The 13,220-nt window shown below is 40.7% G+C and overlaps 1 protein-coding gene across 4 annotated transcripts in view; it reads right to left on the minus strand.

Moving 5' to 3' along the window:
• The window catches only part of dip2ba (disco-interacting protein 2 homolog Ba), a 43,960-nt gene that overhangs the window by 23,017 nt on the left and 7,723 nt on the right, over nt 1–13,220 (minus strand). For all 4 annotated transcript variants that reach the window (XM_039800166.1, XM_039800169.1, XM_039800167.1 and 1 more), the window contains exon 2: nt 224–295. In XM_039800166.1, coding sequence (XP_039656100.1) covers nt 224–295 — 72 coding nt within the window. The remainder of the gene's footprint in view (nt 1–223; nt 296–13,220) is intronic.

Raw genomic sequence — 13,220 nt, forward strand, 5'->3', positions numbered from 1 at the left:
GAGTAATTCTCTATACAGATGGAGAAGAACCATTATCTGAAATGCAACGTCTACAATACTGAAGTCATGATTTGATGAGTTCTTCTGCTGCAATTATTTTAAGTTTCCACATCGCAGAGTGACAAGCACCAACAATGCTGACAGAGGAGATGAAGATTACGCAGGCAAGAGAGAAAGAGGTGAAATGAGGAAAAGCAAAGAGCAAAAAGGAAGTTGGTCTTACTTGGCAAATAGGGGATGTAGGAGGCCAGCAGCTTGGCTCTCTTCTTCTCATAGCCCTTCTGCGTGATGTCACCTAGGAGAGAGGACAGTGACACCACACCGTTATGTTAGTTATAATTACCACACAAACACTGGACAACTGCGCACACAGACACACACACACACACACAGATACACACACACACATAAACCAGATATAGTACACACAACACTGCTCTGACACACACATACACACATCCTCTGCTTTAGCTAATACATTTGCAGGGGTTGAGTCATAATAATAATCCTCTTTAAACCAAATCTACTGAACTCCACATGTTGACGGCTCAGTCCATTTTACAACTAGCAAAGGAGATAACACCATTGTTGGGCCTTACATTAGCCTCGGCGAATAAACATGATGAGTGCACAAAAACCTCCTCCAGGCTACAAAACCCAAATATGATTATGGCAACTAGCAGATAACCTTGCAAGGCAGAGAACAATGGCAAAACTGAAGGCTATCGGGAACAGTTAGGATAGTAAGCAGAGCTAAAAGGAGGCCATGTGAGCCGGTTTCACATGGGACTCAACGATTTATCTCCTCCCACCCCCCCTTTTTTCCCCACTGTACACCCAGCCCCACCCCTTTCTCATTCGGCCTTCGACTGGCAGGACTCCCACCGCTACCAGAGTTTGTTGGAGAGCAACAGAGGCAAGACAAAGTCTGCTTAACTGGGACCTCAAAACACACAGTCTGCTTGTGCAGCAAACATGCATGCAAGACACACCCTATCCAGTTCACTAACATACATACACACTCCCCTTGTACATACACACAAACAGTCCCACTACAGCAAACTCTCTCAGTTACTCCCCTTCCTCTGTGTCCAGTGATAACACCGTATGCTATGTCAAGTGCAATTTGCCAAAGGACTGTTAGCCTCAATCCTGGCACCTCCTCCACACTCTGACCAGTGACAACAAGGAAAAACGTTATCCAGCCAAGTGAGAGGAGGACAAAATGAAGAAAATCAAAGATAACAGGGAGGAGAGGGTTGTGGGGGTGAGGTGAAAAATACATGGTGAGAGCCACTGGCAAAAGCGAGAGGGAACATAGGCCGGTGTGTGTATGAAACAACAATGGAAAGAAAACAAGGAGAGAAAAGGGGGAGCCAAAGTTCAACAGCAGATTGGAGGGTGGTGGGCTGGATAAGCCGGCACTGGGTGGGGAGTCCCATTTGTGACTCAGTTTCTGTGTGTCTTAAAGCTTTCTCACACTCTGGTCACTATCAGCTGGTGTGTGGAGTTTGCCTGGAAAAACAACTGAATCAAAAAAGGAAGCTCCCTTTAGGATTGAGTATGTAGATTGTCAGTATTTGAGTTTTGCTCACTTTAATTCTGATCCTTTCCATGTGGGAAACTCCTGCCATTTCATAACACTGTGAAATCATGGGAAACAGGGGAAAAGAGAGGGAGCAGAGACAAAAGTGCAGAAATAAAGTCAGGGACAGTTTCAGAAAGAGAGTGTTTGATTGAGTGCTGAGTGCTTGGTCATTCTCTTTATAAGAAAGCTCAAATAGGGTGGCCAGCAGTCAGCTCTGACTTCATGCCTGGGTACACACACTGGCCTGAAATGTACTTAGGATGAAAAAACTGTTAGTCTATTTTCCTGGTTTCTCCTTCTCTTAGGATTACTACAGGCTTGTTAATGTGGAGGAAAACACTCCGAGACCGACATGCAAGCACAGCAATCAGCAGCAAATTGATTGCAGTGGACTGGAACGTCATTGTTGTTGGGGACAGGGTTCTGTCAAGCCTAGTCCTGGTGTCCAAGTGGTGCCCGGAGGGAGGAAGGAAGGGATGGAAAGATGGAGGGACCAGGAGGGAGGGTGATTAACACAGACAGAGGAGAGTCTGTATTAGTGTGAGGGCATAACAACAGGCGTGGACTGGCACGACCACACTGGCTCTGTGGCTGGCAGTGGGCAGAGACACAGAGGGCTCTGGGTTGAAAGAGTGTCTGTGACAGCTGCTTCAAAACAGAGGAAAAGCTGTATGTTTTGAGAGCAAGAATGTGGTGTTTTGAGTATGAGCATGAGCAAAACAGTACAGTGACTGTGTGTGTGTGTGTGTGTGTGTGTGTGTGTGTGTGTGTGTGTGTGTGTGTGTGTGTGTGTGTGTGTGTGTGTGTGTGTGTGTGTGTGTGTGTGTGTGATTTGAGGTCAGGGGACAGGATATGAGCGTTACCCCACCCTGTGTGCGCGCTGCCAAAAATCGTCTCCCTGTTTCTGTCTAGAGAAAGAGGAATGTGCTGATTGGAGAACGCCATGCTAACAGAGAGGGCCAACTGGCCAAAAGAACTAGCCCATTGGCCAAAAAGTCCCCTGAGGTGCAGGAAGTGAATGTATTTGTGTGTATGCATGTGTGTATACACAGCTGGTGCAGGTTAAAGGGTGCTACAGTACACAGAGGATTGAATGCTGACTGAGCCATGACCAGAGTTGCATTACAGGCCTTCTCTGAGATGTGTGTCAGTGTGTCAAACCAGAATCATGTGTGTTTTGTTGTCCAGGCATGTGCTGGACCTGCTCATCATAGAAGTAGTAGTAGAGGCAGGTTTAAAAAAAGCACATTTTTATTTTTCATACAGTACATTTACGGTCATCTATTTTTTGTGTAAGCAATCATCATAATCCTTCCTCGTGTCATCCAGTTTTTTTAAAGTTTGTCTTCATCAACCTGGTTGTGTAAACAGGCCGAGCAAAGTGGCAGAGTTTCAGAGTTCATTAAAGTCAAGATGATGGTGACCCTCTGCCTCATCCTTTAAACTGCTGCTGTTGACCTCTGACCTCAGGACAAGTCAGATAGAGGGCTGATCCTCTCACAGCTGACAGCACAGGGTCACAGAGGGGATAAACACACACATAAACAACATTCCCAGTTACACCAATAATTACAGCGAGCTACATTCTGACATAAAAGGATTTACAGTAGGACTCATGAGTCCAGCCATTAGGGACCACTTCAGTTTTAATCTGCACTGGCATTCTCCGGCACATTAGAGCCTTTTGTGTCTGTGCAGCTTATCTGTGTGCACACCATGATGGTTGATGCCATCAAATATATATTTTCAGAATTCTACAAATCTGCTGCCAAATTCTGGTTAAAATGTACAATTACAGCTATTCACATGTCGTGTTGTGACTTAAGCTTATAGGTGACAAGATGTCTGTTCTAAAAAAAGTCTAAACTTTGCCTTTAAAGTGTAATTTTCCAAACTTTCCAAGATGGATTTAGTATACTGGTGCCTTAAACTCACCCTGTTTGGTGTCCAGAGTGGTGGATCTAATAGTAATAATATCTGTGGCCACAATCGTGAACATGAAAGGAATACAAAAAAAACTTGAGCTGTTCAAACGCATCGTACTTAAAGGGTACTAAATATTATGTCTTAATAAACAATTTTTCATGGGTGTTTCCAAGCAGCTGATATGTTGAATCATCTGACTGACTGGCTGTTGCTGAAACACTTAAAATGTTGTTTCTTAGGTCATTATTAACCATGGACTGCATTTTTGGCTTTCTTAAACAAACCTAAAGAGGAACACCTAAACCACACCAATGGTGAATAAATGATGAGTAATGAACAGCACACAGTCAGAGAAGGCTTGGAAGGAAAGACTGAGGTTATGGTTATGAGCACACGTTGTGTGGGGGGAATACACAATGAAACTCAAACAAACTGGGACAAATCCTCACAAGAAGCACCTAAAACCTTATGCAAGACTCCAGGTCATTCAGCAATGAAATTAATATTGAAATGAGAAGAAGACTAGAAAGGATTTTTTCGGTTTGTGTTACCTGAACAAGCAGTTTAATTCCAGCTGCCACTATCAGCAAACAGCACTTTGGTACAAGTCTCAGACAGCTACATAAAACTCAAACAACAAAGCTAGTGTGCTTCCAGGCTATTCTTTCGATCAGGGTAACACCTGCTGCCAATTTTTATGCTGCAATGTTGCTTTTACTTCTTAACTGATATTACTTGGCTCATGAAAAACTATTCTCAGTGTTGGAAAAATGCCCCTCTCTGCCTGAGAGGCTTAGTGAATTACTTTTTTAATGCCAAAGTTTTCCATATGTTTTCTGGTCAGAGTACGTTTTCTTAAATGAAAAACCCACTGGCAATTTGATAAACCAAGAGTGAAAGTGCCTTTATTTGTCTTAAAAGTATATAGTAGCAGTTTGGGTTATACATGAATATGGCAGTACGGCAGAACATGTTTCTGCCAGCAACCCAGGGACCAGACGATGAAAACCCCCCCCAACAGTGTACCAAAACAATACATACGAGGAGCCAGCACAGTTTCCGGGAGTTTCATAAATCATAGGTCACTGCTGGGCTAATGTTTGCTCGCTTAGACAGAATTATGAGATAATAGTTGATGCTAACAGACAGGAGAGAGTCTATCCAGCATCCAGCAACCTGCCCAACACACACAGGAACAATCAGATTAAAGTTAGTAAAGTACAGTGCAGAGGTACAACATTTGTGTTGTGTGTCTGTGTGTGTCTGTGTGTGTCTGTGTGTGTGTGTGGGGGGGCTTTTATTCCTAAATGGCTTTAGGAATCAGCTAATTACCCTCCCAGTACCTCCAGTGACACTAAGATTATGTATGAATAAATACATTTTTTTCAGTTTTTCACTTCTCTGTCGAGAATGTGGCAACAACACTAAAGTCTCATCTTGTAAGATATGGTTTGTGTCGTTTTCTGTAGATGATGCAAAATCAGAACACATCCATACTATGTACTGCGACCCCCTTAAATACACACGTGTATTTATCCCCCCCACTGGTAGAGCCCTGTAATTACTTTGGGTAGATTAGCCTAGTGTCATCCAGCTCTGGGAGGAAGCAACATGACTGTTTCTGTCACCCACGATTTCCTCTTGTCTCACAGTATCAGTTCCTCTCCCTACATGCACACACAAGTTACTTACTGTACAAAAAAAAACACAAACGTCACTGAGGATAACTACCTAGGTTACACAGATAGTGGTAAATGAAACCTATTTTTAACATCGTGAGAAACATCCAGCATTCGCAGCTCTATCCTAATCAGTAATCTGAGATTACATCAACCTAACAGATTACATCGCTCCATCTGGACATTTGTGTGGATTTGTTAAAAGGATAGATGACAAAAATGTATAAACTGAGGCTAGCCTCTGAGCCTGTAGTGTAGAGCTATCTTCTAACTCTGCGAGGTCATGGTCGGGCCTTTAGCCAGCGATACTGGTTTGATATGCATAAAGCCGTCTTTGTTTATGAGTGGTTGATTGTCTGTGATGAATTAGAATGCTAACATGCAACACTGTTGCAACTCAATTTCACGAGAAATAGATACCAACAAAAGTAAGCTATTCTCCCATAGGGTCTTGGTGAGCAGCTGACAGCGAGAAGACACACAGAGCACAACCACAGAGATGCTTACACACACAGCCACAGCACGCACATTTACATGTAAATATACACATAAACACAGGGGCTGAGAGAGGAACTAACGTCACCCACAGGATCTTATTTATAGAGCAGAAACACAAAAACAACGGGCAGACTGTGCTGAGAACATGGGTAAATAGCACCCAGCAGGAAATGCAAATGAATAAGCCTGACACCAAGGCCATTTAATGGCACCTGGTCGTTAGTTAAAGTAAATGTTAGAAGCTTATTACATAGTTCATGCTCTAAAATGGAAGCAGTTAAAAAAGTTAATTCCCATACTCTGGATTTCCATTGCTATTCATGATTTAGTTTTCCGTTTTTAATTTTAATACTGTGAACTTGAGCTGAAACAATTAGCCTATAAGCGATAAGTCAAGTGACAGAAAAATAAATAGCAAGTATTTATTTTTATTTATTTTTTGGGGGGGGGGGGGCTTTTCACCTTTATTATGAAGTGAAAGCAGATAGACTTGAAAGGGGGAGAGAGATGGGGGATGACACGCAGCAGAGGGCAGCGAGTCGGATTCGACTTACTGGGTGAGCCAGAGGCCGCCCCAATAGCAAGCATTTTGATCACTGGTTAATAATTCATGTAATTTTTCAAGAAAATGTGAAAGATTTCCTTGTTCTCTCTTATAAATTGTGAGGATTCGCTGCATATCTTTGTCTAATACGATAGTACATTGAATACCTTTTGGTTTTGGAGTCTTAGCCAAGCAAGCAACTAGATAACATCAATTTTAGGAAATCGCGGCAATGGCCATTTTATTTACATTTTCATAGACAAAACAATAAATTTATTATTTGAGATAATAATAAGCATGTATCAATGAATTAGTTGCAGCCCTACTCTGAACACACTTTTGATCAGGTAGTCTGCACTTAAACTTGCTAGGCCAACTGTCATCCTCACAACAGTATTGTAAGAAATACACTGTATTTTTGGCTTTCCAACCTGGCCCTTGTGAAACATTTATGGACGTAATGTTTCTTTATGGAACTTTCTTTTTGTATAATAAATTAAACATAATAGGAATAACTAATCTGTATTATGTTGGTTAAGGTATTGTAGCTTGAAAATAACCAGAAAACTGACGTATCCACACCCTTAGGACTGCGTATAACTCTCCGATCCCAGTCTGCAGGTACTTTTTTCTCAGTGGATCAGCAGCTGAATCACAGTTATTAATAAGTATCAGCAGCAATGTGGTCTCACTCAGGGGGTATTTTGTTCATGTCTAGAAAGAGATCGAAACATTGAAACAAAGGCCTCTCAACTCCAGGACCAATGTTTTCCACTCCAAACGCTGGCCTACAATTCCTCTAGGACCCAGCTAGCACATGTGGGGGGTTTCCAGGCAGACACAGAGGATGAAGTTATCTCTGGATGGAACAAGAAATCTGCCGTCCAACTGAGAAAAAGGCCAGGGGAGTGTAATTTCTCTTGACAGAAACTACATTGGAAAGAGAGATTGGGTTTGTATTTGGTTGCTTAACGGGTGGAGCCAGCGGGTCTTGACAGTTAACTGAATTGTCAAATCATGATCGAGTTGGGCTGTGCAAAATATGGTTGGTTATCATTAGGGCTGGGTATCGTTATACAATGTTTGATAACGGTACCGATACGGATACCGTGACTTTGATACCGGTTCCTCAACAATACTTTTTTCAGAAATTTTTTATAAAATTAATTTAACAAAACAAAAATTATAATATTACACATTACAGTCTTTTATTTTATATTTTTTTCAGCTTCTTTACACCTATGTCACGCACACTGTAGTCAAGCCTCTTAAAAGGTAAACTATTATGCTTTTCCGAATTTTCTGTCATATCTATAATGTTATAATGTCAGATTGTCATGTTAAACGTGTACATATTTGTTGCTGTGCAGCCATTTTCTACTACAGATCATGTTAAAGCTCTTCCTACTATTCTGAGGCATTTTTTTGTAAAAACAATTTTAAATAATTTAAAAAGAAGAAAATGCAGACTGAGATCTGCATGTAAGCACAGTTCATCTTAGAATTAAACATGTGTAACACCTGTATTTGCCAATATACGGTGAGTAATGAGTTTAGGAAGTTAGCAGCGCAGAGGATGTTAACGAAAGGTGTGAGTAGTATTGAAAACTGAAAATGAAACCATTAAGTGGCACTGGTAGGACAGCAGCAAGGTGGGGCTTTTAGGAAACTAGAGAGAGAAAGACAAAGACAGAAAGATAAACTCACAAATGTACATTATACATATCAAAGTCACTGTGTTAGTTCTCTGAATGTGAGGCAATCAGATATTCCTTTAGCTATGCCATATAGACACCTCCATAATTGTAAAACACATGCACACATATGAACAATGACGCCGACACACACATAGACATCCTGGCCAATTTTTTTAATTCAACCCTCCCTGACTCAAACACCTAATCATTTCATCAAATCACCAAACACTTTATCTTAATTGTGTTGGTCCAACTGGGATCAAAATTAAGATTATTCCCACTATGAACTTAAAGAAACATCCAGCAATCAGACTGGACAGTCCGCATCCTGAAGTTGTTTTTGCCAAAGAAATAAAACTAATGTTCCTTCCGAGCTTTTAAAGCATTCATATTCTGTTTGAGTGCAGACTGAGTATTGCCCTACTTCCTCCATTACTTCTATTACATTGTACATTTTATATTGGCAGAGCACTCTTGGGCCAGCTGTGTGAATAAAGTGGAGTTTTGAGCTGGGCACAGTTACAGCACTGAGAAAGTTAAACTGAAGAAGAACCCAAAAGTCTAGAAAACTATTTTTTTCTCCATAAGCCAAGCCATATCACTGATTCTTGACTACTTACCTTTCATTAAAATGTGACACTCCCCTCTCATCTGTGCTTCTCTTAATATACTGTACTTTCACACACTGTATCACAGTATTTCCCCAAAGACAATAACAAGCATGCTGTACAATCCTGGCAGTGACAAGCTGTTTTATAGATAAACTCAGAGCACATTACTTCATCAAAGTGATAAGACTGGTGAACAACTGTGGATTATTCATTGCTGAGTCAGACAACTGGGGGTGGTGATGGCGCAGTGGATATGACACGTTCCTTTGGCATGGGAGACCGGGGTTCGACTCCCACTGTGATACATCAACCAATGTGTCCCTGAGCAAGACACTTAACCCCTAGTTGCTCCAGAGGCGTGCGACCTCTGACATAAATAGCAAAATGTAAGTCGCTTTGGATAAAAGCGTCAGCTAAATGACATGTAATGTAATAATGTAATGTAACTGACATCAGAAATCCACAAGTTGGTTAATGTAGTTTATTCTTTAGTCAGGCTGCCTTTAAGCACGCTCTGACCACAATGAGCTGTTAGCTAACATATTGCATGTTTGTGGCGTTATGTGAACAGATGAGTGAGACCACCTAAGAAGAGAGGCCAAATCCCAGATCCATTTCTGGTCAGATTAGCTAGCTACCCTGTCACTTACTGTAGAGATTACTAGATTATTTGTCACATAGAGCTACGGCACAAAGATTATTTAGATATTGTATTGAATTGTGACTATTACAATAATCTGATAATTTATAAATAAACCATTTTCAAAAGGAGACATTTTGATTTATCATAGTGGTTAAAGCACAGGTGTAATTAATAATTATTTATAACCCCTGTGCTTGATTTTAATGTCATCAAAGCCCCTCCGCCACCACAAACAGACTGTAATTCTGTGGGAAACAATGCAGAGCGTGCTTAGAATCTATCGCCGCTCTGAAAATGATGGCTCTGAATGTGTGGGGATGTTCAACAAGGTGTAGCAGTAGAGGAATGTGTTAAAGAAAAATGCAATGTGGAAAAAAATTAAATAAAATAGACTGTATAAATGGCTGTCAAGTTCTAAACACACAAACCTTTCTGTCAGTGAAAACATTTCACTTGCCTTCACATGGAACTGAAGGTGCAATATCATTATATTAATTAATGAATTATATAGTAAAACATTAATTTGTTATTTTATATACTGCTGCGTAGCTTAATCTCTAATAATACATCAGAATTTATTAGTGGATTATATTTTGTATTAAAAATCTAAATATAGTAATCAAGTAAGTAATGTCATGACAGGTGTATTGCTCAGGACCCAAGGTAGTGCAGTGTGGATGAGCGGTTCTCTAGAAAGCTGAAAGAAGCAATACCACAGGCCAAGCAATAGACCTGTTGCCACTGCACTATTGCAGCAAACAACTTAAAAAAAACCTTTATCTTCACTAATGCAGGTACATTTGAAAACCACACGGACAGAACTTTCTATGTAACCACAAACAATGACTCCAAAATGATCAAGCTGTTTTAGAGACTGATTTGAAATGCTATTCAGAAGTACTGTAAACCTTTAACACATAAATTAATATTGACATAGAGTCAGACGTTACACACTCACTTGATGACACCACAAATCTGGCAACAACTCGCTGAAGTTTCTGAATACCGACCGTAACCTCTTTCCGACCAAGTAATTACAGGAAGGTAGTTATAGGAACAGTCCACTTCTAAACAGTTCTACTAACTACTCTCCCCCAAAACCGGTTTTGTCATTTGCATTCGCACTGGCCATAGGAACAGGTAGGAGGGGTAAGGGAGTGACTTCTGTGAGAGCCATGGTGAAGCGTATAGAGCGGAATGGACTGAATCCATCCCTTTTCCTCAGCCAGATGTGCCACTACAGAGAGGTGGAATTGCTGCATTCAGACATTTGTTACCTTAGGTATCTCAGATTTACGTATATGCCAGCTAGGGTGCACAATGGTTGTGCGAGTGTCAAGAGAAAGTTTAGTTGTCAAATCTCGGGATATAACTTTAATTCTAGTGACGGTTTCATCACAAACACAGCCAACCGATTTTGAAAACATCCAGACAACAGTCATCAATATGTCATCACTGTCTGTGGGAGCATGTAGCACGACACAAACCTGCTGTAGAATGAGGGCCTCCCACTGATAGATGAGTGTGAGAAATACTGTGATGATCCGGTCACTACTAGCAGTGGCATGTGACTTATCTTTAGCTCCACAAACAATCTAAACATAGTCTAATTCAATGCTAGGCTAGCATTATGAAATTTAGTCCAATATTCAGCAGTCATAGCAACACAGATCAGGCTTGGCAGCAAACAATCTGAAAAAGCAAATCTCCATGAAATGACAAAGGCCAGTCTGTAGCTGTGATTCAACCAAGTGTGAAAATATTAACCTAATGTTTCCATTCAAGACTATTAACATACAATACAGGCGACATTGCCTATTCACAGTTAAGGATTATAAATTTGAAGCCCCACCCATGCGATGTGTTTTCATGGCCTTTGTTTTACCTTGTTCTCTGGGGAGTTGAATTAAAGGGGTCCATGACTACAAGCCAAGCTCCAGCACAATATGTTCTGAGGGGCCAAGAGGGGAGATATCCATCAGCTTGTTGAGGGGGCTTCCTGAGGACTTCTACTCACTGGTATTTTTTCGATAACCCTTTGGCTCCACACAAGAATTAGGAAGAGAACTATTCAAATGTGAGGCACAAATCCAAAAGAAAAAAAATATTCAACAACAACCCAATGAGTGAATGACAGAGAAAGCAGTTGACCTTTTGGAAACTTTCATTGTACATATACAGCAGGACTGCTTTACCCCTAAGCTCTGGTTTCCCATCAGCCCTTCCTGTGACGCAGGCCTGCACTTTCATATATAGAAACTGACCAGCTGCTGAGAAAATACCCACTTCAAAGGCTGTAATGATCAGCTATGGCTGATCAGCTGAAGAGCCCAAGTAAGAGACAAAGACAATGAATAACATGATTTAGTACTAGGGGTGTCATAATTTTGATTATAAAATAAAAAAATTGTGGAAATTAGCTTTTGATTTCGACATTCGAAATCAGAAGCAGGATCGGCAATTCTCTTAATATTTTCTCCACACCACGCCCAAAGAAAAAGAAAAAAACAACAGACACAGCGTAGCTTACCAGCTGGTAGCATGCAGCTAAAGACACAGGTTAACATTAGCTTACCAGCAGCTTGACTATTTCAGAGACCACGGCCACCGCCAGAGTTGGAGATGAGGGTAAACAACAGAAAGTCCTCCTGGTTCCCTGAAGCCACCGGTGTGGCAACATTTTGCCTTTTCCATGAGCAAATTATGTAAACAAACAACGGTAAGGTAAAGCATGTGGGCTCCGATGGGACTCCATGGTGCCTTTAGGTAGTCGTTGTTAACTAATGGTGCATTCAATTGCACTACAAAAAAAACTCTGAGAAACTCAAACTGCTGTTGCAAAGTACCCTTCTGCTAAATCGAGTGGTGTCCCTGTTGAAAAAAATTTATTGAATTGAATCGTGGATTTGTGGTTTACGGTCAGATGCTCTGGTCATTTCAGTTATACCCAATAGTATAGTAGTTACAAAAGACATTCTTTTTTGCAGTCACAAATCACACAGAAGCTATTTTAAATGCATTGTTAAAATAATTGTATTACTAAAAGGAGAAACAATGTCTATAAAGATCCATTATCAGAAAAGTCCTTTTAGCCTCCAAGTTTCAGGGGATTGTGTCGAAAAAAAGGACCTCACAGTTCCATCTAAAACATTTACAGATAAGTTTTTGAACTGTTCAAACAGCTATCTAGCCATCTAACCTGCAAAATAACATTAGTGAACGGACTTGTCTGAATGCTTGTTTTTCAGCAAGCCAAGGGGCAGTACAAGATATGGGTCCATGCTAGTAGATTAGATGGTGGTATTTATGCTTAAAGCTAGTTTTTTTTATTTATGTTTTCTGTTGTTCACACTTTATGGCACTTTTATGCTGCAAAGATGTAATCCATTTATGTAAATCTACCCAATGCGACTGATTTTAAAACTATTCCTTCATGATGTGTTCAATGATGCTTTGACATCTGATGTTAGTCGGGTGCCAAAAATCACTGGTTATGTTATCGAAAAATCGAATCTGGAAGCAAACCATCAAGTAAACATGAACACAGTGAAAGCAACTATGTAAATCTGGTAGTTTCTGGAGTCACAAAGGCTGCTGCTCAAAAACTTCCGTGTTTCCCTCAAGCAGTTGGACACACCAGCAGGAAAGATTGTAAACACTCCCTGCTTGCACCTGCATTAGCACACAATAACATGACCAAATATTCCCTGTGATAAAGTACTAATGGTGATTTTCAAGTCATATTGGCATGAAAATGAAGCCAATAGCTACCTGCAAAATAGGAAATCCCTCTTAACATTTATACTGTAGTATCATTTCACCAGCAATAATGCTGAAGTATACACAATTTTCAGGTAACATGCTAAAAATATCTAAAACCACTGGTATGATGCTTTAACAATTAGCATACTTATAGCAACTTTCTCTATGGGTCAGACAGCAGGCTGATGGGCCAGAAAATGGCAGTTCTCAACAGGCCGCGGTATTTCACACACAACCCATGGACGTAACAGTGAACAACATGTAGCAGCCAA

The sequence above is a fragment of the Perca fluviatilis genome, chromosome 5 (genome assembly GCF_010015445.1).
Source record: "Perca fluviatilis chromosome 5, GENO_Pfluv_1.0, whole genome shotgun sequence".
Taxonomy (NCBI): Eukaryota; Metazoa; Chordata; class Actinopteri; order Perciformes; family Percidae; genus Perca; species Perca fluviatilis.